The 27,383-nt window shown below is 42.8% G+C and overlaps 1 protein-coding gene across 1 annotated transcript; it reads right to left on the bottom strand.

Annotated features, from left to right (window-relative positions):
• On the bottom strand, window positions 1-27,383 carry usp45 (ubiquitin specific peptidase 45). The gene is made up of 18 exons (XM_084556367.1): window positions 27,082-27,383; window positions 25,976-26,086; window positions 25,542-25,711; window positions 24,796-24,896; window positions 24,332-24,432; window positions 17,828-17,979; window positions 16,469-16,564; window positions 16,221-16,351; window positions 10,609-10,696; window positions 8,215-8,296; window positions 7,808-7,899; window positions 7,025-7,081; window positions 6,799-6,930; window positions 5,592-6,258; window positions 5,396-5,493; window positions 5,199-5,285; window positions 4,270-4,414; window positions 1-2,364 (listed from the first exon to the last, which is right to left on the bottom strand). The coding sequence occupies exons 2-18, from the start codon at window positions 26,076-26,078 to the stop codon at window positions 2,234-2,236; spliced, it is 2,433 nt and encodes an 810-aa protein (XP_084412493.1). The 5' UTR covers window positions 26,079-26,086; window positions 27,082-27,383; the 3' UTR covers window positions 1-2,233.

Raw genomic sequence — 27,383 nt, 5'->3', positions numbered from 1 at the left:
ATCCATTTCGGTAAAGATTTGCTCTTTCTGTTGGTGGCGGCTTGACAACCTGTTTTAGCGTTCCAGCTGCATGACTGGGATGTCACAGCATGTGGGAACAAGAGGACGCGCGAGGTGATGCTTTTGGACGTTGCCCTTTTCTTGATTCCACACCCACCTCCTCCTTCACCAGCTCGCGACATGTTCCGAAGCAGCACTGTTTTGCACCCGTCGTGGCTGATAACGGGCGAAGACGGGCTGAATATGGCACCGCGAGATCTGCAGTGACAGCCCGGGAGGGATTGTCGAAAACATCTCGCTCAGAGTAAAAAAAAAAGAAAACATGCATGACATCAACTCAAACATTGAATCCATTGTGATCTCTCTTCTGCTGCTAGTGCTGCAGCTGCATAAAAAAAGGCTAAAACAATGAGGACTACCGTAGAATACACAGTTCATAAATTATTTTTTATTTTGATAGGGTATGTTTTGTATTCATTCCAAATGTTCAATAGTGCATAACTGAATTTTTTTATGGTCAAATTCTAGGAACAAAAATCCGTCATGAGGCAAAACCCTGCACGCCTAAAGCACCATAAGTTTCTAATGTGTATGTACAATTACATATACTCCATACTGTTTTTGCTTTACAGTAAGTTATACTGTACATTAATAAACCACGCATGTCCCTTGTTGCATTTGACTCATCATCATATATATGTTTCTTAGTCCTGAAGCAGAGGCACTGAATTTGTCCTTGTTTCAATAGAAAAAAAAAAAAAAAAAAAACTCTGATGCATATGTTGAAACCTTTTTCTTTTGTTTTGGCAAATGTCCAACAAGCAGGGGGGAAAAAAAGAAAATGAATAGTTTCATCTAAAATGTTTTCATAGAAAAAAGATGAATAGCTCATTTGACATTTCAGGAATAAGCAATACATTCATTTTTAACATTAACCCATGCACATTACAGCAAAGATGTTTTTGTTATTAGTTTTTTTTTTTCCTCCCACTTCAACCTTACCGACGGCGTTAGGAAATAAAAAGTCTGTAGCGGTCGATCACCTTAATGGGTTTGTGTGCACGCCTACAGTTAACAGTAGAGCCTAAACACAAATGAAGGCAGACAAAGTGCTGTGTGTCGACTTGATGAACACTGAGTTATGTCCGTTTGTGCGATGACACTTGAGAATTATACTGATCACCTTGAGATAACACGCGTTGAATGAAGTAAACTCTGCTCGGACTCGCGGCTGCGATATTCGTCTTTGGCAAATGCAATTCACTGATAGTCTGACTTTCACACATTCGGACGTTAAGAATCCATTCGAAGTAGGCTGTAAAAGAACTGTTGTGCTACCCCTTCGCGGTGCTATGTGCCGCAGTTTTCAATCAGTACGTAAATATAAACCACTGCTACCGTGATAGCTTATTACAGTATTATTATAATAAACAAAACAAGGCCAAGGCTGAGACGGTTAACACGTAGAATATAACAGCAGACACTGGAGCTTGAGTTTCTAAAATGCACAAACATTCTCATAGACTCTGAATGACATTGCTTCTTGGCTTTGTGTCTTCATGATGAGTGTCACCCACTTCAGTGCAGAGGACAAACACGTCAGAATTCATTTATTTCTTCACGCCCGTCACCTACACTGTAGGAAACAGTTTCCCGTTCTGGCCAATGTGTTTAGTTACACAACTATCAACTGATTTAACGTAGCAGTGGTTTACTGATGTGAAAATGGTGCACATAGCACCGTCATACAACATTCGCCTGTCTCTCACACATACGTTCTCATAGACCGGCGCGTGCACACACACACACGCACACGCGCGCACACACACGCACACAACTGACATCAACTGGTCAGTGCAGTTTAACATGCGATAATTCTGCTTGTTTCCCTCTTAGTTATTGCAGCAAACTCCATCATGCAGTTTATATCTCGGGCGTTTCCACTGCCACCGAGACAGACTGTACGTTTTCTTCTGACCTCTTCTCAAAGGAGAGGATTGTTTTTTAATTTGGAAACATGAATGAGAGTCTGGATTCTAAACCAAAAAAAAAAATATTAAAATCTGTCTATGCGATATTTATAAGTGCCAATTTAAGTAAGATAAGTGAGTCTTCAGTGAAGTGGTTCATCTTTTCCCACCTACTCACAGATACAGTACGAGGAGCTGTACAGGCTGCACCGAAACCGGTACAAAGCAAAATCTTGGGGGGGGGGGCGAAAAAACTGGTCTCATCACAGCATTTCCTCGTAGAAGAGTAGATATGCCTGAGAGTTGAGTACCCTTGACTCCGGTACGGTCTGAACGGTGGTGTCACTGATGTATACCCACTGACCCTGGGAGCTGCTGCAGGCGTCCCTCGCACCTAAAAAAACAAAACAAACACATACGATGTCAGTTTCACAGAGGAGGAAATTCTGTTATTAGAAGGTGAAGTGTACTGGTGGTAATAAGGAGCTCTAATGCTTTAATTAACAGCAAAGCTAAAAAAGAAGCTGGATCTAGACAAATGTTTGTGTAAATTGGCGACACAAGACGAGCAAAAGCTGATCTCTACTTTTATAGTCTATCAAGCCAGTGCCTAATAATAATAATAATAATAATATATCTTTGAGCTGCTCTAACAAGGAGAGGACTGTGTGACATAATCACAAAGTTAATATATTTAATGAAGTACATAAATATAAATAAATAAAAATAAATACATAAATACAATCTTATGCCATTAAATACAACAGAAATATTGTTAGTAGGGATGGGCGATATGGACTAAAAAATTTATCCCGATAATTTCTGGTATTTATCACGGTAACGATAAAAATGACGATAAATAAACACCAATTCAGCCTAATCTTTTTGACTATAATGCATCGGCAAGTTTTATCTGAGTCGTTGTGTTTTTTACCGGACTCTTTGGATGAATTCGACGCTGCTTCTGCATCCTTGCGCATTTTCTGGCTTTCTTCATATTCTGGTTTGTGCTTGTGTTTGAGGTGGTGGAACAAATTAGTGGTGTTACTGTCCTTTTTATGCACTATTTGTTTGCAAACTTTGCATGTTGTAATTTGCTGCTCCGCATCAGACTTTTTAACCCCTTCATGCCTAGTGTCGCGAATTTGCGACGCACTGTGTCCGTTCAGACTGCAGCCGAGATAACACATGTAATACTCCAATGTCGGTTTGTGCACATTCAAAAAATTCCTAGGAACCTTTTGCAAGCACTAGTTTCTCGTAGGACCGGCCTGAGTGGTAAGCAAAAATACAAATATTTCATTTCTTTATATAATTGAAAAATCAATTCAGGCGTTAAGGGGTTAAAACCAAACCAGATAATGGAGGTGGAGCCTCGTTTAGGAACGAGCTCCTCGCTGCCCGGCGTATCTGCTCCGCCTTCCGCCATTGTCAATTTGTAAATATTCCATAGGTGTTGGGCTGCGAGTGTGTCGCGCACATATATACGTCATCTATGGGAATTTATCGTTTTTATCGCGGGATGATATATTCTTACCGTGGGGAATGTTTTTGACGATATATATCGTAAACGATGAAATATCGCACAGCCCTAATTGTTAGCATTCATTAATTTATATAATTTGATATTAGTTGATATCTATATCTTAATTTACTTCTGTTTATTTACAGGTTTATTAATTCCTCTATTTATTTGTTCACCCCTTTAACTATTTCATTTATAAATTTAGTTTTTCTGTATTATATTTTCTTCTTTTCTGCATCTCCTCTATTATTTCAAACATATTTATTTTTGCCTTCAAATGAGGGTGGCTGTTACTCAACAGGTGTAAACATGTGCCTGCTCTAAAGCATCCTGAAATGGCAAATAACTGCAAAATAACAAGTAAAAAGAATCACTTTTATACACCACGGTGGCGCTAATATGGCTGGTTGCCCTCACAAAAGACAAATTACTGAAGATGAAGTTATAGATAGATATTTAATGATTGTGGGACCTTTGTGTCATCATCAGCCAATGCAATATAGCTGTAATATGTTAGCTTTTTAACAGCAAGGACAACTGCTACCTCAAGTTTTTCAACTACTTTTCTCCAGTAGTTGAGTGTTCTCCAAATCTGGACACTCTGCTTAACAACAGTAGCAAATGGGGCTCAGTGAAACACAAAGACCTCTAATCACCCTGTCCTTTGTGGAGAAAACCTTCATGGTCACAGGAGTGAGGCTTTTGTTGCCCATGAACCTCACGCAAATAAAGAGACACAAAACAGTTAGAAACTCGAGAGAGCCAATCCCTGACCTGTTAGGTTCTTGTGGTGCAGCTCTGTTTTCCTCTGCGGAGCGCGCACTTTTACATATGCAGTGTAGTGTCCTCCACGCATTGAGCCGCTGTGTTCAACAATCCCGTATAGGTTGTAGAGGACGCGCTCTCCGGCTGCCAGGTTCTAGCAAAAAAAAAAGATAATAAACAATTAAAAACTGAAAGAGTGTAAAATAAAAGATGTTTGAAAAGATATATAGATGTAGGACTCTAAGACTGGTACCATCCAAGGGTATACAACAACCTCAGCTATGAAAGCAATATGGCAACAGAAAAATATCAGTAAATGTAAGAAAGGGTCTTAAAAAAAGCCTTTACCGGAAATTTGACATAGAACAGATACAGCGGTCAGGCACAACATTATAACCACCTGCCTAATATTGTGTAGGTCTCCCTTGTGCCTCTAAAACAGTTCTGACTTATCTGAGAATGGATTGAGGTTGTCCTGTGGTGTCTGGCTACAGAATCTTGTTAGTGGGGGGCCTTTGGGTCCTGTGGGTTAAGGGGAGGGGCCTCTGTGGATCATCCCACAGATACTTGATCAGTTTGGGATCTAGTGAATTTGGAGGCCAGGTCAACACCTTGTGCTTTTTGTTTTTTGAGTTGTGTGCCTGTGTCAGGCTGCATCCTGTTGGGGATGGCTGCATCCATCAAGGAGTGTCATTGCTATGTGGTGGGGGTGTCTGGTCTGGTCTAGGTGGGTGCTACATGTCTAAGTAACATCCACACGAATGAATGTCAGGTGTAAAAGTTTCCCAAAAGAACACTGTATCGTCACAAGATGGTCAATGTCATTCACTTCTCCTGCCAGTGGTTTTAATGTTGTGGCTGATTTTTGTGGTAGTTGACAATGACGTGTGCGTTCATTTAGTTCCGGGGTGAGATCCCAGTAAATATTAACGTGATACCTTGCAGGACGCAGAACAGAATGGAGCCAGATCCAGGATCAGAGGAAAGTCAACGTGACGGTTCACCTTCCGTAAGTTCATCCCGGCCTTAATATACAAAAACACAAACCTCACAGTGTAACTCATTTGGACATGTAATCACAAAATAACAGAGCTGAATATCTGTTTGATGAAAGGAGAAGCATGTGGCTGGCTACCTGGTGGAAGCGTTTAAGATGTAACGTGATGACAGGCGGCAGCGAGGAGATCAGCATCTGCTTTCTAGCGCTGGTGTAAATCTTCTCCAGCTTCTTATCTACACAGACGACACAAAACACATCGAAACGTCAGCTTCTAACTTTAATAAAGCTGGCATTAATTCTCTTTAAATCCTTTTAATGCTGTGGTTCTTACCTGCTGAGCTGCTCTTGCGCAGCTGCTTCTGCCTGCGCTCGGTGCAGCTCTCGCAGAGCAGCTTGTTGTTGCCCATCAGCAGTTCCACGGAGGTGAACTGGTGGAGGCAGGACTGGATGGAGCACTCCTTGGAGCTGGGAGTGTAGCTGTGGGACAGCACCTGAAAGGCCCCCTGGTGTTGTTGATGGTGGAGGTTATCACGGGTTTGTGTTTCTCCCTGCTCTTCTGGAGAACAGTAAGTTGAAGCGGAGCACTCCCCACTACCGAAGCCCAGGTTGACCCTAGAAACAGCAGTAACCAGCTGCTCTACAGCGCCACCTTGTCTAGCGGAGGATGACGACGAGGGAGAGGGGGCAGACGGGGCCGTAGGGGATGGAGTGAGGGTGGCGGTTGACGACGGGGTGGAGATGTGTCCGTGGCTGTGGCTGAAGGAGGATGTGCGCGGGGCCCACTCGCTCTCAGAGGCCTCACTGTCAGCGTCGTTACTGCTGTCCTGAGCGCCAGAGTCTCTTTCACTGCCGTCCGATAGGCTGCCGGCAGCCGACATCTTACAAACGGAGACGCTGCGGGACGATCCGCCAGCCACCCCTTCCTCCTCTGGTCGCTCCGCACCACAGCCTGCTCCCTTGTCCTCCACAGAACTGGAGGACCTCCTGCTCTGCTGTCTCTGTGGGAATAAGAATATAAGAATAAGATTATAATTTGACTTTTGTGAAAGGAGCTCTAGGAGATTTCTTTTTTTGCACGGCTCATATATGAATAAAAGCAGCATTCACCATAGGCAGTCACGAATCCACACATCACTTACAATTACAATTGACCGCACTGTATGGAATTATTAAGCTAGACTAATTTTTTTCATAGTTGAGTTTACATAAAGTCTCCCAGGAGACCGTTGCAAGCTAAAAGAGCTTAATACATATGGTTGGAATCTAAAAGTGGAAGGAAAGACAAAGAAACAATCCTCCACACTGTTAACCATATGAAATATGACATATATCATAGTGCTGCGTGTCATATGACAGAAGAAACTATTACCTGTTACTAAGGACTATGCATCATTACACCATGTTTGCTGACATTATGAAATATAATGCAGAGTGTTTAACTTGCCCTGCATTTTGCAAAAATATGTTTAAGGGCATTAGTTTTCAGGCAAATATGATAAATGTGAATGATTTTATTGAGCAGTAATGTGCACTCTCACCTGTCCGCTCAGCTTCCTGGTGTTTCTGTTGACAGAGTGTGCTGCAGAGAGGACCTGGTCACTGTGAGCTGAGTGGGTGTCCTGCTCCCGGCTGCCCTTCCCCAGCCTACTAGGGTTGGAGGGTTTTGATATCTTAGCAGGAAAAAAAATAATAAATAATTCACGGATTAAAGACTCAATTTGATCATGTAAACATGCAAGCAGAGCGTATTTGCCAGCAGCTCACCCTCTCCTCTATGATGGGTAATGAGATGTCTATGAAGGCTTCCTTTACTGTGGAGATCTGAAAGAGAAACCACATCCATGTTGGTGACATAATGTTCAGTAAATCTTCATCCACTTTCTTAATACATGAACTAAAACTGCTGCAGATTTTCAGCAAGCGGCTGAGTTTTTCTGCTTTTTTCACTCGAGGCTCCACACCTGGTGCTATCTTCCCTCAAAGATATTCTTTCATTTTCACAATGGCATTCACTTTGTTAACCACCCTGCGCTCACACATTTTACTGTAAATGTCTGCCATAAACAGTTGGTGTTTGAGCTGGTCCTTGAAGTGCTTTTTGTCTGATTATTTTTCTATTGACTTCGGTTTGGATACCTCAGGCTTATTTTTTCAGCGCTACATTACCCTTTTGGTTGCGGAAATTAAAATCTAAAACTTAATTTCCACAAAAATGTTGGTTATCTTGACCTCAGGTCAGTGACAAATATTTGTCATATTATGACGGTGATAAAAGAGACTGTACAGCAGCAAACTGTGGCGCTATTCTGTGCCTCCGGTTGCAAATGTAATAATAATGATAAATAACATAATAAAGCCAGAATAGTTTTAACAACTTTCTTTCTTTTTTCTTTTTAAAGAAACTTCTGTCTGAGTTGGCTAAACAGCAACAACAGAGCATCACTTCTAACCTGCTTCACATAATGTATGTTGCACTGAGCTATGCCTGACTGGTTCACACTGACTGTTCAAATCCTTCTTTGGTTTACCTCACCCCCATACACTTACATGCTCACACTCTTCACACATAATGGTGTTGGTAAGCTCGCCTACAAAGATGCGGTCGACAAAGTTCATCTTCACACCTTCCTTTCCGTATGCTGATGGAAAAAAAAGAGACAACTTTCTATCAATTATTGAAATACCTCCACAAATTAATCAGGTTCAGTTGCTCCACTAAATAAAACCTTCCAATAAATACAGATGCCTCATATCATGAATCAAACCTTTCAAACTAAAAAAAGTCTGCACCAGAATTAACAAATTAGACGTTTAGCAGGTAAGTAAATTACTTCTTTTATAATATAATTTTAATCAACCTCTGCCTGATTATTAACCGAGCTGCATTTCCATCAGCTGCCACAAGATGGGACTGTTGATCTTAGTCATCAGTTTAGCTCTGCGTTAATATGAACCTTTGACTTGACGCTTGGTCTCCTCATCTGCGGTCTTCTCTGTGGGGTTGTTGAAAGACTTCAGAATTCCCGCTTTCACCCTCTGTGAACAACAAACACAAGACAACACTCAAATTTAAAGTCTTATAAAGTCTGACATAAATGTACATTATTATATAAATTATATAACCCCATTTTAATTTTTAATTTCATTGTTTTTGTATTTTTTCTTCTTGAACTTTCTTTATTACATCCATTAGTGACATATCAGAATCTAGCCTGCAGCTGAGTTTGACAGGTATACCCATTATGAGCATCGTTAGTGTAAAATAATTATTGTGCATGTCTAGAATTGTTACCATGTAAACCTCTTAATTAACTGTGCATGTTTGTATGTGTGCGTTTGCTTTTCGCAAGGCGCTCTTATCAGAGGTGACGTGGTCAGTGAGTGTGTTGGCGAGAGAGCTGTGAAGAGACACAGCCACAGTAAAGCACCAATCAATAGATAATTGGCCATGGTCTATGTCTGAGTTGAGACCAGTCGGCCCCCATTGTCCCGAGACCCATGCACTGGACTGGCTATTTAGGTCAAAAAGCCCCGTTAATCCCAGCCCCGGCCAGTCTGCACCCCGCTCAGCTGGCACAGTCAAAACCAGGCTGTGGCTCTCCTACTAATTAATTACCAGTAACCCCCCCCCTCACCCCCATGCGCCCTCTGTCTCTCTCCCTCCCTAAAGTAACAGCGTGCACTGTCCCACACAGGACGGGCCAAAGGGAGGAGGAGGAGGAGGGGATCAGGGGGCGTGAAGAGGGCTGCTGGTACAAGGGTGCAGGGGTGGAGACTAAAACGAAGACGGGGCAAAGAAGGACAGTCCATGCCCTGAGAGAGTAATACCTAACATCTCAGCTAATTGGTGATAATTGACTGGGGCCAAATTAGCATATTCAGATCTCTGACACTAATGGACAATCAACACAAACACTTAGGGCCTCTAAAAGGTTGGTGACGCCCAGTGCAGAACGCCAGATCCTCTATGACACAGACACAAAACGTTAGGATGTGTATAACATTTATATTAAACCTCAGACTGTGTTCGAGATAATGTGAATTTATTCCAGGTGTGGATTATTCACTCTTGGTTTAGGAAGTGATTATAGAAAAGCCTACAGTGATAACACTTCTATAGTACATTTGGTTTTCATAAAGAAAGGTAAGCTGGTTTGAGGTATGGGTTCATTAAAAAAAAAAAATCAGCAATGAGGGGCTACAATGCCACTATAACTCTGAATGTGCTGCATAAATGAGTTTCTGAGTGAATGAACAGAGGAGGCCGTACCCCCCTCCCTGTTTACCTCCTTGATTGGACTGGGAGGCAGGCTGATGAGTGTGTGTGTGTCTGTGTATAGGAGGGGGGCCGTGGGCGACCCTTAAGCACAATGGGACGACCCTGGAGCCCATTCAGCAGCTGTGGGTTTCCCAAGACCGCACAATGATGCCGGTCGTGCCACTTGCAAGTCCCCTAAGTGGCACAACTGTCGGTGTTCACAAGTTTGAATGGGAACAGGGGAGCCGGGCCCGTGGCCCCTCCTGGGCCCGGGGCTGACCACTAAACACACCCGCTAACTTCTCCTCCTTGGTTCACGTGGCCACTGGTGGGGCCACGGGGGCCAGCTCAGCCCTCCAAAGGGCTGCTGCGGAGTCTCCTAATTGTCTGTGAAGGGACAGGGAGGGAGGGGGGGTTCTCTGTACTTGCCAAAAACATGGCACCATAAGGTTTAAACCAGAAATTTGGCAATCTATTGAAAAAGATGACATTAAGTTATGCGAGGGGCTTCTACAATAAACATGGCTGAACACTGTGACGGCAGTTATCTAGGATAGATTTTAAGATATTTACTGGATTACAGCAAAAAATAAAATAAAAATTACTTCCCCATGTGTTGCATTCTCTCTATAGGTGCGATAATTCTGCCTCTGCTGCTGCAGTCAACTAACTCACTGCCCGATTATACGCCAGTGTTCAGTGTAGTTGATAAAACATGGCATTTTGGGCAAGTTAAAGAACACAATACCACTTCCTAATCAAATGCTATCTGGTCTGTGACGCTGCAATTAGGCAGGCTGAAGAAAATGGTAAAAAATGTTCACTATGGCAAAGCTGAGGCCCTGATGTTTAGTATGTATAGCCTTAACTATGGTCACCATGTTAGTTTAGCATGCTAAAAAGGTGACATTAGCACAAAACTACACAAAAGGGGAACAGAACTACCAGCGTTAGCTATTAACTACATACAGTGTGCACTTATAAAGACACCAGGATAGCAGTGAGTCTTTTTTGTGCATTTGAATGATCTCTCTGTCATGAATACCCTGTATTCTGTATGTTAAAACATTTATATGTAAAACATGCTCACTTTAGTTTCCTCCACTCGTATGGAATCCAGTAAATAGTGCAGAAGCTCCTGACTGTCTTGTTGTTGGTAGCCCTTGAAGCGTGGAGCTCTGGGGTGGGGGGGTGGGGGGGACAAAAATACAAATTGAATTAAGTGAGAACAATAGACAAGACAGAAACATATGAAGAGAAAGTGAAGGAATAGTCAAATAAAATGAAGGTGGGAGTGAATCTTTAACTTCAAGAAAAAGACTCAATTGTTTGTAGACAAAAACACATTATCACGTCAAAACACTGAACATAAAGCAACTGAAAAACACGACAACGGGAGAAATGTACAATTCTAACAAGAACTTTTCACTGCTTTTCACTGTTCAATATCTGCAGTCCTTCCTGCCACTATACCGCTATACACTATTAACCACTGTGACGTTGTTATCACTATTAAATGTGATATGTTAAAAAGCTAACAAAAGCAGAGTAAACTATCTGTAAAAGATGTTCTGGTAAAGGTTGAGTCAGTATACAGTATGCATTCTCCACGCAGCAGAAGCAATTAGCGGTGTACAGTATTGAGTTGCACTTAAATGTTCTTTCATTCCTCTGAAATCATCCTTCATAGCAATTAATTTACTCTAAGTTTCACATTTTCCCGTTAAACAATTACTAAGAAAGTTAAAACAAGCTGCTTCTTAAATCAACCTTTCATAATCCTCAACTTTTATTTATTGAACGTGAGCCATAAAAATATTTGCCATCACCAGCCAGCCATGTGAAATCTGATCTCATTCGATTATGTAAACTATTTTTTTTTACGTCTTTGTACAGTTGGGTTTCTCCTGTAGAGTTTACTGCAAAGGCAAACTGCTCCAAGGAGACAGGGATCCATACTCAAGACACCACGCTACCATGCTGAACATGGACATCAGTGGCCAGAGTGGTTAGAGGGGAGGCTCTCCTTGGGTCTGTCCCCTTGGCCGTCCCACGGTGAAGCAGATGTGAGGGCAGATGCCAGGGGCAGATGGGCAGCCAAGGCTGGAGCCGCTGCAACCTGTTGGGCCGAGCCTGCCACATGACCAAAGGACAGGTTGGTCCGACGGGGATGACATACACTGAGTGATGGTGTGACAGGGATACCGTCACCCTCAACAATACTGTGGAGAATGTTTGTTGGTACTTTAGGTCCTTATGGTGTAGAAAATAAAGATTTCCTCTCAGTTTAAAGAGACAACATTGATGTCGCTCTCAACGTGATGTTTGACTATGAATACTTGTCACCAATCCTTTGACAAAGCAGGAAGCAAGGTAGCATTAACGATTAATAACAGGCATGGAGTTAGAATGTAGGATAACCGCTTTGCTACCATTTAAAATTAAAATTAAAAAAAAATTAAAAAGACACGCTGACATTAAGCCAAAAAAATGGATGCCGGTAGAAATGGTCAACCACCTGTCCTTATCACAGGTCACACGCCACCCCCATCCCCATCCCCATCTCCTGCAGACACACTGGGTAAAGGGCTAAAGATGATATGGAGCACGCATGTCGTTTAATTCAACAGCAAGTAAAGGAATGCCTCCCTCTTGGTCCACTAACGAGCCTGTCAATTAACTAAGCGAGAGAGACAGAGAGTTATAAAGCAAAACAGAAGGAAATGAATGAGATAGAGAGGGAGAGAAAGAGTGTGGGAGAAAAAAAGAAAAGAAAAGCAAGGTTGGGATCAGTGGGAATGAGGAGGTCTGGAAGCTCATCCCAGTGGAGAGAAGCAGAAGGGCCCTGTAGCGCTGCTCTCAATCTGGCCAACGCAAACAGCTGCGGTGCTAACACAATTAATAGCCGGATGAGTTAGTACCAGACACAAGGCCACACAAGCTCCCCCCCTCCCTCGAACACACACACACACACATATCACACAATGCACCCACACACAGTTCACATAATAAATTCATCAAGCCGTTACTCACACGCATGCATAAAATACAGAAATGTGACACAATGATCTACAATATGTTCACTGAACAAAACAAAAACATCTACAAGTACATCTGACTTTTGTGAATACCCAAATGAAATTCATTTTAATTATCTGTGTCATGCGTATTACGTCGTCATGTAAACATTGATTTGTATGATGCATAACTACGCCGCCGACTCATGCTGCAGAGGGTTTTTAAATGCATGCATTAAATAATTGCATCAGAAATTCAGAAACCAAACAAGTCATGCTTCTTATTTTGCAAAAAGTAATCATAAATCTTTTTTTTTCTGATTATCTATTAGCCAACAGCAATTAGTAGCAGATTAAAGATTGTATTACAGCTGCACTATAATGTAAATATTCAGTAAAAACTAGCACATCTGAAAAACCACCTTAGTGGAGTCATGAAATTTCTGGCTTGCGCATTTTATCGTCTCCTGCTGCACGCTGCCGATTTTGAAATTGGCTTGTTAGAATAAGCACGTGCCACATTATCCTCCGTGTCTACCACCATTTAAAAGGTTTTCTATCACGTCCGTGCAAAATGTATTTAAACTTTGACGATAAAGTAAACTTAAGTTGTCACAAACAACTGATACCAACTTCAGGATGATGGAAAGCCTAAATCAAAGCGGACATTTGAGCATGTGTGGTTTCATTTTTCCTGTTCATGTTAAGGTTTCCTACATTCATTATAAAGGTCCAAACCCTTGTCTGCAGTCCCAAACTCATAACATGTTCTCATGGCAGTATGTGTTATTATTATTTCTTTTTTCATACCAATGTGTGAGTACTGTACGGGTGTTTATGTCTTTGTGACCTGGATGCCAGCACAAGATGGAACCCATTGTCGTCCTCTGTTATTTCCATCAGACTTCTCCCAGGGCTTATTTATGAACAATATTTGAAAGATGTGGGTATGTGGATGTTTGTGCTCAGTAAATGGACAGAGTAGAGATGCTGCATACTTTTCATTTTTTTGTGATGCAAGAACTTGTTCAGTGGCAGTCTTGAAAATTGAATCAGTCCTTGATAGAAGCAGGTGTAGATGAATGCCGCTGTGTGGCCTTTTTGTCCGGCTTATGCATCAGACATGCACGCAGCGTCCATCCGGACAGACTAATAACAGTAATGAATCACATTCTCTGCGAACGTCTTAAATTGAATTTCACTTTGCCTTGTCTAACTTCTGACGAGCCACTGACTGGCTTTGTAGTACACTGGGTACAAGCTGGGACCCTCCCTGGCACCAGATACAGAGTGTGGTGCTGACCATCCGACACACATAGCTTGGCACTGGTCCAAGCACAGACCAGACCCCTACCATTGGCAGGAGGACGGGAGGCAGGCTGCGGGGTACTCAGCTGGTTGAGGTCAAATGCATGCAAACAAACAGGCACAAAACACGCAGGCACGCAAAACTGGGCACAATAGCACCCCGGAGTTGCACACAGACACTCAAACAGATCCCAATCTGAGCCAGAAAGACTTAAAACCTGTCTGTCAGCACAAACATACTGAGAAAGGCAGTCAAAGGGAAATGGAAAAGTGCTGTTTGCCCGCTCCCCCCCCCTTCCACCCTCAGGTCAAGGGCAGACACAAGCCTCTTTTAGAGGAGCTTGCACGGTGACATGTGAGGACAGCAGGACGTATTCAGAGAGCAGTCGTCAGAAATGTTGCAACCATGAGGAGGGGAAAAAAAATATCCCAGTGAGCGGGAGCGGTTCTTAACCTTGCCCTTACAGCTCAAAGCTTCAGACCTGACTGAATGTAGAAGAGCTGCAGTGTGGAATAGTCTTAATAAAGAAGCAGCGCTCAGGCTATTTCAGAACAGAACACTGGACTTGTGTACACTTTGTGGCTGTTTGAGAAACATGCATATACGTGAAATAACAACGTGGAAGAATACTGCATCTCATTATGAAAAAAATCCTTACAATCAATTTGTTTATTGGTCCGTGTTCATCTTAGACGCCTCTGCTTCTGCTGGATAAAGAGAAAAGTAGCTCTCTTTATTAGTGGTCGAGGAGAAGCGCACAGCTTTCTATGGATGGGTTTGCAATAGTTAATCTGATTGTCAATTAATTTCTTGTTTTGTTGGACACACAGTCCAATCTCAAAGACACAGAAGCCAAGTCAAGTAGAAAAAGAGGCCAGGACCAGAGCCAAGTAACCCTACACACCATCAGCCTTGATGTCTCGACTATGATGCTTTCACAGTGATTAGATTCCACACAGATTTTGCAGTGCGAAACACAGCTCACTCTTTACCACTACTTAGATTCAAGAGCTCTTTTCTTTGAATTATATTACGGGAAATAAAGTAATTAAAATGATTCATAATTTATGGAGGGAAGGGGAGGGGGGGCATGTCATGATACGGTTTTCCTGAACAAATATTTCATATTTCTTTATTCTTTGTCTCTCTGAAGCACTTGAAACAACGTGTGAATGGATATTAGCATTAGACTGCTTATTGGCCTTAACTAAAGTTCACATGTGATATAAAAGAGTAGGGGGGTGAATGGGTGCTGAGGCTTGAAGTCGTATCTCTCGATTCAAATGCACGTTAGTGGAATAGATTAGCTCAACTTGAAATTAGACGTGTATGAGTGCATAAAGGTGTGTGCGGCGCTTGCTGTCTGAATGCACAATTGCCTGTGTGCGTGTTGCAAGCTGAGGTGGTGCCAGGTGAGGTGGCAGCCCCATGTACACACAAACACACAAAGAGGCCTGTCAGATGAAGGCTAGGTACCAGAATAACTGTCAAAGCCGCACCAGAGATGCACCCAGTCATCCAGTGTCAAATGCCCTCACCCACCTGCACTGCTAAACAGTGCAAGACCCTCCCATACGTACACACAAACACGGTGGACCCAACCAGCAGTGTACCACGCTCAAACTAGAAGTCAGCCAACCAAATATTCACACTGTTCACAAAAGGGAACACAACAACTGTTCAAGCTGACAAAAGTAAGGCCGTGTGTCAGCGAGTCACGCAGTCGGTTAGACCTTGCTCTGGATCAAATACGACGCAGGTGGAAAAGCAGTGTGGCAAGCAGCAGAAGAGCCACAATTGGCTGGCTGCTGATAGACATTTGACAAGGTGCAGTGGCTCCAGCGTGTTTTGTGCATGCTGAGGGTTAAAGCGTGTGAAGGGCACTCCTCCGGAACCAGACCTGCGACCTGGGTCTGGCTGGTTAAAAGTGTTCACCACTGCACAGTAGTCTGTACAGTAGTTAGAGGATGAAAGCAGGTGAAAGCCGTGGCTCCTTGTGTTGTCAACATCGGCGGTGATGATGATGGAGAATAGCAATACTGCCATTTATGTCACAGTCTGATGACTTTACTGACTGAGGTCTAATATCAGCAGGAGTCTGGAGTAAGAAGCAAATTTACACCTTTGTTACAGAAAGAGTTAAAAAATTAATGCTCTACCTTTCTTGAGGTTTATCAAATTATCTAACCTAACCTCTGTTTCAGTAACATTACAGTTTGCAGGCCATTCATTTCATGGGTAGCTAAACATATGCAAATGTTGTGTATTTTTACCTTACCTTAAGTCTATCCAAGTCTAAACCCACCACTTTTCCCACACACCAGGGCACACAGAGTAGAGGCTCTAGGGTTAAAACGGTAGCAGATTACCACTTACTTTTGGCAGAGCTGGTTGAAGAGGACTTTGGGATTGACGGGACCTTTGCCTGGCTCCTTCATGCCATGGAGGAAGAGGAACAAGGCAGAGGTCAGGGGCTCTGGACTGGGCAGCACTACTGTGAGGGGATTCTGAAATATGAAGAGGTCACACGCAATAACAAGGCATGAGTGAGTTTCATTTCTTTATTTCAGTTTTACTGATTTAAGCAGACTCAATGGAGGAGAATAAACGGTAGCAAACTGTACCAGACTGGTCTCAACAGGGGGGCAGATCCTTAGTTTGTACCCTTTCTCCTTCACTTCCTGGATGAGGTCAATGAGCATGTGTGTCTGGGACAGGTTCTGTAGGGACAACAGAATTATTTAAAGACTGTATTACACAGTGAATATCTATCATTATCATATTTATATGAACTGAATGGCAGTGGGAAAACGTACTATTAAAAATAGCTCAAACTAATCACTTCATCCCAGTCCAACAACAAATCTGCAAACAAGAAAATCTCTTTTTCTTTTATCTCTGGTCTTTCATAGATATGAAAGCGTATCCACGCTTTGCTTGTGGCAATTCAATGTGGTCAATTAAAATATACTTGTAAAACGTTATCTCCGTTTTAGTGGGATTTAGGAAACTTGCGGTGAGTTCATTATTCTGAAAGAGCCTTTCAAAATTATCCATGATCTGTGAGTCTCAAATGCGGAGAAGATCCTTGGCGAGGGGAGCCTGAAGCAGTCATTGTCCCTTCATGTTAGAGAAGCATCTTTTCCTTCCCTTTCAAGGGATATTTGTTTTGTCACATCCTGGCAATAAAGACTGTTGCTATGGAAAACGCACAATGGAGCTGGCATTGTGAACGCAGACACAGCTCATCCTCCGACAATTATGTGTTTTCACCAGAAAGATTGCAATTTTCAAGGAGACAACACAAACAGACAGGGAGAGGGAGGGAAAAGCATGTAAAGCGCGCTCACTCGAATTTCAATCAACAAGGAAGACCCTGAGGGTGATTAACAAAATGGCGGAAAAAAACAGCTTCATTGTTGAAGAGGCATGTCAGTTTGCAGTCACCATGACATGACCAGAGAATGACTGAGGAGACTCTATAGCTGCGTTGTGTTGTGAACGTGCCCTGCACCAACTGAGAGCCACTCGTGTGTATGCAGGTGAATGTGCCTGGATATACCGCTGCACTAAATATACGATACAAAATGACCTGTATATACACACGCAGTCATTGTGAGACCGCAATCTACTCTTCAATAGGACTAACTCATAAGTAGAAGCACTTGAGGAATGCAAATACCCTCTTTGCAATTTATTGCTGATTCTCCAGAGATCTCGCATTCACCCTAACAAACGACAGTTTTAAGAATATGCATATAACCATGCAAGCAGGTTGTTTGCATTGAGGTGTTCACTTTAAAAATGTGTGTTCATGCTTCAGATGTACACTTTCCAGTTAAATCATACGTCGTTCCATTGTCTCCAAATTGAAAATATTACAGCGTGCTGAAGATAATATTTTCTAAATTCTAGGTTTCTGGCCCAACTACTTTTAATTCTTTACAACTTGTAATAGTATTAGAAATAACAGCAATACCAACCTGCATAACAGCGTTGAAGAAGCAGGTGTTACCAAGGTTATTGATGCCCTTAACAGGGACCAAAGTGCTGTTGATGACTGGATTCTTGCCTCTGGGCGGATCAGCATAATCTGATGGTTCCTCTCGCAGCTTGATGATTTTGGGCGATGCTCCTGGAACACACACACACACACAAAAAAAGTAGAAATATCGCCCAAGACATGCAGTACAAACTTTAGTTAAGGTGACATGATGGTTTTGAAATGTGAAGATGGTACTTGAAATTGACTGAAATTGAATTTACTTTTAAGGTTACTTTTGAAACCAAAACTGAAGTCAAGCTCAAGGCTGCGGCTGAGATGGTGGCTGGTCTGAGATTGAGAATGAAAGTCGGCCTTGGATTTAGAAAAATATTCTGCTTTAGTTGGGGCTGTGGCAGGATGCTGAAAAAATAAATAAAAAAATAAAAAAAAACAACCAAAAGGCCTTAGCCTTGAAACAAAACTGGGGCTGGGAGCAGGGTGCTGGGACGGCAGCTGGAAGAAGAGCTGGGTCATTTGGGAAAGCAGATGACAGCTGTAGAAGTTTCCGCTGGTTAGTGAGGGAGGAGTGGGGGCTGGGGTTGGAGAGATGGCTCTCCAGAGCCAGCTGTTACTCCTGATCACCAATGAAAACTAACCTTCAACAGAAACTAAGACACAGATGGCTAAAGTGGCGTACAGACTGCTGGGGATACACTAAAGTAGGTGCTGTAGCTGTGCGAGTTGATGGCTTGCCAGCAGCTAACAACAAAGCTAACACCATGATGGCTACGCTATAATAATATGTTACTGACATGTGTTGCACGCCACAAGTATTTAATATGCAAACGAGATTGCGCAAGAATTAACGATTAACGACTCCCTGAAATTATGTTAATCTGGTTAGGGGTTGAAAACAAAAAACAAAAAAACAATTGCTGTAGACAACCGAATCTTATTATGTATTGGGAAGAAAGAAGTGGAAAGTTTTGAAGTTTTACAAAGAAAAAGACCAGGAAGATTTCTTCTGTTATGATCAACACTGGCAAGATTGTAGGCTGGGCTCAAACACAGCAAATAGAGTTGATATTTTGATGTGAGATGTGACATTTGATCCATTCACAGTCACGTTTTGCTTTGAAAAGCATCCATGTCGCCTTTCTTTGCGGTTGAAAAAAACCTTGAATACTCCAACACGGGAAGTTTCCACAACAGTCGCAGCACATTCACATCTAAATAACCATGTGGCATGATAAATCTTTGTTTGAATACTTCTTTAATGTGTTATTAAAGCAGAACTTTGTCGGTTGTGATCTGATAATCAGAGATTTCTGTGCAAAATGGCACGTTTTTGCAGCAAGGACTGATGGCGGTACCTTAGGACCTACAGGCTGTAGAAAAATCAAATAAATGCTGGGAGACACAAAAAGACTTTGGTCCGTGAACACTTCACCCACATAAGCCAGTCAAGAGAGCATGCTGGTAGCGAGGTCACTAGTCTGATCCCGCTTATGCCCGAACGGAAGCAATTCAACTGAACCATGAACCTTCATAGGAATCTGCACCTTTACTCTCACCAATCTTCTCCTCAACACAAAATGTCCTTGCCTTCGCGCATATTCAATTTACAGAACCCCTCCTTGTGTACAACAAATTCATTTGAAAAAAGCTATTCAGCCCAGTGCGAAGGGTAAGCCCGCCGCTGGCCGCAAACCCATCGAGCTTTCTCCCTCCTCAAGGCCAGGGACATTAACGTGAGTGTCCTGGTCGCAGAATGTGTACCTTGGACTTTTCATTCGTGGCTTGACAATTTGCATTTCATAAATCAAAATCCATTAAAAAAAAAATAAAAAGTCTAAGGAAAAGGGCAGATTGTCCTTTAAACCGGTCTGAGGAGAAATACCACAACTACTTGAACAGACCCACTCTCCTCCTTTTCTCATTACGTTCTCTTGACTACAGCAAAAACGATAATTTATATTTACACTGATTTAACTGAAAAATGTTCACTGCTGATTAGAAGCGAAGTGAGCGTGTTTAGGTGTGTGATGTAGTTTTGGGATCAAGACAATTAGTAGTGAGGTTCAGCTTGTCGGGACGGCGTGCTGAGGCGCTCCACCCAGTGGTGCTAAATGCATCTGGCCCTCTTTGCTGGCAACATCTGGAGGCCTATTTTCATCTTAAATATGCAGCCATAAGGGAGCTCCCATATGTCAACACACACAACGCATGTGAAAACAAGTGGAGATGGGGAAAGACCGCAGCCTCGATTGGGGGAAAAACAAACAAACGGCGTGTTTTTGGAATTTGGCGAGGGACTGGAAAGGCGTGAAATGTTTACACAAGAGTGGAAAACTGAGCAAAAGAGAAAGACATAGAGAGAGCAGAGTAAGTAAATGAGTGTGCCTACTAGCTGTAGTGTTTGTGGGCCGGGGACATGTAATCAACACACTTTATGCGACTTGAGTGCAAGAGCTGCACTTGAGCTAAGAGAGAGCAGAGGAATGAGGAAACTAAACGGGCGGAATGGGGATGCCAATGGACACACTCTGCATCTGGGACCGTCACCCAAGGTAAACAATGTTCAGGGAGCCATCTGGTTGAGACGGGAGGAAAGGGGGGCAGAAGAGGGCAGCGTTGGGGGGGGAGCAGTGGGTGGAGGGAAGGGTTGCAACGAGCACAAGCATATGGAAAAGCAGATTTTTCCTCTCCCTGCAGCAGTCAGCGAAGGCAAATGTCAGCATGCGCTCAGTCCACGCTTGACTGTGCTGCATTTGGCACCACCACCTGGCCCTCCTTGCTCAGCCACCGAGTTATGGGCAGCGCTAACACTGTGGAGCCTTTCCCCAGGGCAGAGGAAAGCATCACGGTGCTCAAGCTCGTCCACATGCACGCATCTACACCAACACCTCCTGCACTCCCTGCTCTTTTTCACACAAGAGATACACAAAGAAACATGGGACTTGTTCACTTTAACAGTGAGTGGTCCTAGAGTACGTGCAGAAATAATTAAAAAGCATTCAAATTTTACAGAATGTCCTGGCGTGCATGTGCCATATTATTGCAGCCAGGCTAACACAAGGCTAATATAAGAAAACCGACGAAACTATTCAATAAACAAACATATTCAACTGTGTTTTACACCAACATTTGCAGCTTTTTTGTTTTTAAAAGTGCAGCAAATCTACAACAATGATATGTTTGAGTTTCACAGCAACTTACTGCACAAAATACACTGATATGATCAAGTAAAAAACAAGAATCAAAAGGCTATTTCACAGCCTTCTTAATGAGGTTCACAGTTGGGCTGAGTGACTCTCAAATCGTATGGCCAGTGGGCTTCATCCATGCATCCTTGTTGACATACAGTGCAGCAGTGTGGAGGGCCAAGGCCGGCTCACTTCATGCAGAGCGGGCAGTCAAGAGGAATGCCAGGCAACACCAAATGTCTTATGAATTCGCTAATTTGTTGTGACTGCAGGGCATGAAAAGCCTGTTTCTTTGCCATCTGAGGCCAAGAGAACCCAGTGCCATGTTACTTACAGACACAAACACACACACACACACACTAACACATGTGCACGCGCAGAGATTTTGCTACCCACTATCTGGCCTACTTTCATGTGCGGTGGTGGGAATAAAGACAGAATCACTCTTGATTACCTCCTTGAAAGCACCACCAGGGGACAAGCATCTTACTGGCAGCTGACTCGGCTAAGCTAAACTGACGGAAAACGAAGAATTGTGGTTAAAAACAGTCAACAACCAGGGGACAGGAAACCACGTGAAGAAAGGTGCAGCAATTCTACAACGCCAAAACTTTGATTTCAGCCTGGTGGAGGAAATCTCAGGAACGCTGCATGACTGCACATCTCAGGAAACTCAGAGCAGGAGCAGTGAAATGAGTAAATATTTACTTATTTATTTACTAAGAAACATCACTTAAGTAATGTATGTGACTATGACCTCCGCTGGAGCAACTAACAAACAGGATACACAAAACTACGCAATATGAAATGACAAACAAGGGGAGTAGTTGACATACACATATCACATAACTACAGCATAAACCTAGAGAATATGTTTTGACTGTGATGCATATGTTGCATATTTATGAGGAAAAATAGAGTACGAACAGGATATAGAAACAATCGTATGTAACATCTCAATTATGCAGAGAAAACAATCGGTACTATAAAACAAAGAGGAAGTGACAGATTCTAACAAGCAACAAGCTCTGATGTCTATTCAGAACCAACATTTTAATTTGCTCCACAAAGACTCTGCAGCTGTGTAACAAGCTGGAGTCTCGCTCCCTGAGGTCAATTCGCTTTTTACTGAAACTCCGGGCACTTGAGCTGAAGGCCTTGATGGTGAGAGAGCACAGTTAATCGACTTTCTTTCTTCCCCGAGCTGTTGTTGTACAGAATTATTATAGATTTTGAAAAAAATCCTTGCCGGGTCTCTTTTGTGCTTGAGGTCTATAGGAAAAACACAGCGAACAGAGTACAACGGCAGCTTCTAGTGAAAACCTGGCCTTCACACTGAAATGCAATTTCACAAGCTCCTCAACAGGCAACAAACCTTCTATTTTGCTGCAACAATGGCGGTCCACCTCTATACCCATGTGGCCGACCGGTGTGGAACAATTGAGTGGCAGGAAAGGTGACAGGTAATTTAAAGAGGCAAAGCTGCAGGAAAGCTGCAGGAAAGCTGTAGGTCGCAACTGCCCAGCTCGGCAGATCAATCCACGCCATCAGTGGACCCCTGCTTGACGCCGTATACCACGTACACGTCCCTCCATGCACTATTGCTGAACCACAGAAACACCTTGAAACACAAAAAAACCTTTATTTGTCCCACAATGGGGAAATAAATAAGCACCATTACAATAAATCACTACCTACTATATTTCAAATTTCTGAATAATCTGAAAAATTCTCAAATGTGATCTGAGCTGCAAACAATATATTGCATTTCAAAGTTTATTAGTGAAACTTTAGACTTTCTGTAAAAGCCAGGAAGGAAGGAAGGAAATTTGCTTGACTTGAATGATATTTGTATATGTGTATATGTGTATCTGTGAGTGTGTGTGTGTGTGTCCACTGAGAGTTAGTGCGCTCCAGCTGTTAGGATCCAGTCGCTCTGACTTGTTGAGGACCCTGGCTCCCACTAGTGCAGCACACAGGCCCAGAGGTGGTGAGACGTACAGCGGCTCAACAGAGGAAGCAAGGGACAGAAACAGATAGCAATGGAAAGACAAAGAACGACAGAGCAGAGGCTGAACCCCACGCAGCTGCTCTTGTTCTTCAGGGAACCCAGCCGGGAAGCATCGCTCAAGCGCTTAATTCCTCTAATATGTGCAGTCATGCGGCGTGCGAGGTGGGGGTGAGGGTGGGGTGTTGGGGGGGGGGGACTGTTGCAAAATCAGTCCTGCAACTCTGCAACCTTGGCTGAGATGGGGGACCAGCCTGACTGGGGGGGCCTGGGCGACTGGCCTCTGGCCGCTGGCAACTGGACACCGGGCAGGGGGGTCTGCTGAGACAGCCAGTGAGACCAACAGTGACGATGCCCACCACCATGATCAGCTACAGTCTGTTAGGAGGTCTCTCAGGATGCCAGCACAAGAGCTGGAGAGGGACGGCGAGGCAGGAACAGGATGCGTGTGTGTAAGTATGGAGAGGGGTGGGGGAGTGATATGTGTATGGTTGACTGACTGGGCAAGGAGGGCTCAGGTGGTCTGAGTGAGGTGAAAGGACATGAAAGCCTGAACGTAGGAAGTCAGGCAGCAGTATCAGTATGAACGTAACCTATGGCGACACAACTCAAACTTTGCTTTTCAAACGCATTTCTTGTTAACTTCACTGTAATAATGACGTTACTCTTTAATTTTCTGACCTGAGGATTGTTTTTAAGCTTTGAGCAACTTAGTGAAACAAAGCAGATGGAGTTTTATTAATAACAGTATCACCCATCTCACCGCAGTGTAAGCTAACAATGCACCTGTGAGGCGTCTCTACATTGAGAGTAACAGGTTAAACCCATGGATTCAAGACAACCCCCGCCACCAGGGGGAGCAGGTGTACTGCAGCCAACTCCTGCAGTGAAGGTAGATCACTGAGGAGAGCAAATTTAAACTTTTGTGGACAGGTAAGACGGTTCATCTGAGTGATAGGACATTTTATTGAATCTTCGTGGATCTTGCCACAAGACAGCCACCAATAGTCTGCAAAGAAGACCTTCTTCACTTTACGTTATTCTGTTTGTATGACTGTTACAATCCAGGTCCAAAGGCACACAAAACATTGTGTGAAATATACTCTGTAAAGATTATTCAGACAAAACCTGCACAGTTAACACATCAGCAGTTGTTTGTATTCAAGCTGCTAGATTCATGGAGTGAATAATCTTGAATTGGGCAGACTGGACCTTGGTGCATGCTTTGTCTAATTAAAGCTTACATCCTCAGTACATGGTTAAGACCTCCAGGATGTTTCCAACTTACCTGATGTTGCCTTGACAGAGTGCTTTTGTAGAAAGTCCAGGGTCTGAGCCAAAGCTTTCTTGTTGCAGTGAGTGGAGAGCTCCTCGTTGCATTCAAAACACCTGTCACAAAGAGACAGGTGTTAGACAGACACAGAAAGGCTTCGAGCTACCGCTAAACTCAAAAACCCTCGACGAACTAATAACGATCCGAACTATTATTTGGCAGCCAAGTACTGGGCTGAAGTGGAAAACCATTTACAAATTAAAATGCAGTGAAAAATCATGTATTTAGAAAATAATATTTTACAACGTTTGAGTTTACAGATTCGGAAACCAACGGTAGTAGTAGAAATAAATTGTAGCAGCCAAGATGAGGAAGACTGTCGGTGCTAGGTGTTTTCTATGTAAGCTTGATACAACACATCCTGCGTACAGGCTTTGCTTTATCATGACAGTTCACCATGAACCTCTCAGGTGACTTACCAAGCTTTCCAGGTGCTCAAGCTGATGGTGATACAGTGCGACTCTGGATGGAGGGCCTGGTGGTGCTTGACAGCATGTTGGATCCCTGACTGGTTACAGCCCTGTAGGACAGTTCATTTAAATATTTTCTTGTTACTTTTTCCCCACCTCCATAAAGCCTAATTTGCATATGGCAGAGCTAGAACTATATGGGAAGAAAGGAAGTACGTAGGTATATACGCAGATATACAGTAGGGACCACATCAAACAAAAAAATCACACACAAATTCATGTAAAATGAAGACGAAATATTTAAGATTCTGCAGTATTTTTAAGGTCAGCATCAAATTTAGATGAATTCTGATGATTTATCCCCACTGTGGGATAAATTAAAGGATTATCTATCTATCTATAATTAATTATTGAAAGAAACAAGAACGCAAGATGTGCAGTTTGCTTCTTTGTAATTTCCGGTGTGATAATTTACGAATCAACAATTAATAATACGATAACATGCGTGCCAGGCACATTCAAACGAAATCTCTCAGTGACTATTAGATTAGTCTAATTAATCTAACCAATTATATATTCCTTCTTCCTTTTACATATCCATAAAGGTAAATAAATGGCAAAGTTCGCACACACAACAGATTTAAAATGACTTGGCTATTGATGTGTGTACACGACATGGCATGACATTTTGTATAAACTAAATGTCCAGTGCTCACTGCTCCGTCCCAGTAGGTGCTGTACAAGACGAATCTTACCTGAAGACCACACTTTAGGCACACTAGGATGTCATGGGATGCGGCTGGCTCTCCATCGATCATCGTCCTTTCTTTTAGGCATTCAGAGCACACCGACCACACGCTCGAGAGGACTGACTTCTTCACTGAGCTCAGATCCACTGCTTTACTCACATGCTGGCAAGTGAGTCCTGATAAAAAGAGACAAATGTATATTGCAGTGATTTTCAAATCTATAAAATATATTCCCTACTGGATAAATGATCTAATCTTGTAGGGCAGTTAAATAAGCTCCATGAACTTGGCAAAAAGTACTGTAGGGTATCATAAATGATAAATATGTGCCCTGCTTTAAAGAGTTATTCCCACTGACTATCCATCATGCTGCACAGGACGCAAAATCAAAACTCACAACCCCTCATAGTCAGGTGCCATGTACGGTTTCTATGACTTACCACTGACTTCATCTGATGACTCCTCATCACGAGGCTTTCTCGGTTTATTAGTCCGCTTTGTCATATCTGCGGCTTTCAAAGAGAAGGGATCCTTTAGCCGCATCTGGAGCTCTGAAAGGGAGGATGCAGGACAAACACTCACTCACGTTTTGCCGCACACACTTGAGCTAACCCCCAATATAACGCTGTTAACGTAACAATGAGAAACAGAAATGCTTTGACTGCCAGTAACGTTAAACATACTGCAGGGAGCAGTGGAATAACAGAACTACAACTAACTACAGTGTCGCCTACAAGCATTTATAAAGTCACACATTTTTGTGTTGTGTTTGTATTACAGACCAGTAAAGTGTCAGTCAGTGTAATGAGCCATGTCCAAACTTTATTAGAGGACATTTACATTCACACCAGACAACCATGTAGCTTCAAATCAATAGAAACTTTTAAAAAATGGCCGCCATAGTTCATGCCACATCAGTAGATACTTGTTAATCCCTGAAAGGTTATGCCAGGCGAGAAGTGCTGCTCTGTTTACTTCTTGCTTGATTTGGGGGTGGGGTGGAGGGGGGGCATCTACACTCCTTACTCTGGATTTATGCAGATTAAACACCTGCAGCACCTGTATGCTGCACAGAATTAAGATCAGCTGACTAACTTGGCCAATCAAACTCATACCACTGAGTGCCCCTTTAAACTCCATGATTACAGGTTTAAGATGATTTTCCTGCAGCTCTAATGAAACAACTTCTACATTATTCACCCCAGTACTCTTGGTACAAATTAAAGTCCCTTCTTTTCTTAAATCAGGTTGCAATTTCTAAAACACTGGCAAGCAACACTGAAGTAAAACTGCAGAAAATGTCGAAGCTAATTATCAGACTACTTATGAGCTGATAGTGTGTCCCTGAAAAATACAGCCAGTGAGATTAAATGTGTTGGAGATAACTACTTAGTAATGTCAAGAACACCGTTATGAGGCCTCACCTGCGCCGACGGTACAGTTTAGTTGAGTAAATAACGCATTCATATTGTTTGGTAAAGGAATTTTAACAATAATAAAACATATTTTTCCATATCAGAGTAGATGAAAAGCAGTGTGAACTCACCTCTTTTAAGTTAGCTCCCCTGTTGCCTGTGCTAGCTAATACGAAGCCAACAGTGAGATGTCAACTCCTCCAATCCTGGGCTAGCAAACAGGCTAGCTACATTAGCTTGTCAGAGGAAATAAAACACTAACACGCGTGTTTTATCCAACAATACATGGAGATGTTAAGGCATCTCGAACACACGTACGCGGCGGCGACGGCGGCTGTGGAGTTATGTCAATAAGTTGTCGTTTTTGCCCTTGTCTTTCTAAAAATATGCCAAGCGTTCGCGCTAGCATTGACTGGCAACACTCGTCAACATG

The sequence above is a fragment of the Chelon labrosus genome (assembly GCF_963514085.1).
Source record: "Chelon labrosus genome assembly, chromosome: 12".
In the NCBI taxonomy this organism is placed as follows: Eukaryota; Metazoa; Chordata; class Actinopteri; order Mugiliformes; family Mugilidae; genus Chelon; species Chelon labrosus.
The sequence above is the reverse complement of the archived record's forward strand: the minus strand, read 5'-3'. Positions and strand labels throughout refer to the sequence as shown.

Excerpts from the sequence above, each read along its gene's own strand:
- usp45 (XM_084556367.1), bottom strand. The coding sequence starts at position 26,078 with ATGCGGCTAAAGGATCCCTTCTCTTTGAAAGCCGCAGATATGACAAAG. Across the intron at positions 17,980-24,331 it reads CTCTGTCAAGGCAACATCAG|GAGCATCGCCCAAAATCATC; the intron begins GTAAGTTGGAAA and ends TGTGTGTTCCAG. Across the intron at positions 16,352-16,468 it reads CCCCTGTTGAGACCAGTCTG|AATCCCCTCACAGTAGTGCT; the intron begins GTACAGTTTGCT and ends TTCATATTTCAG.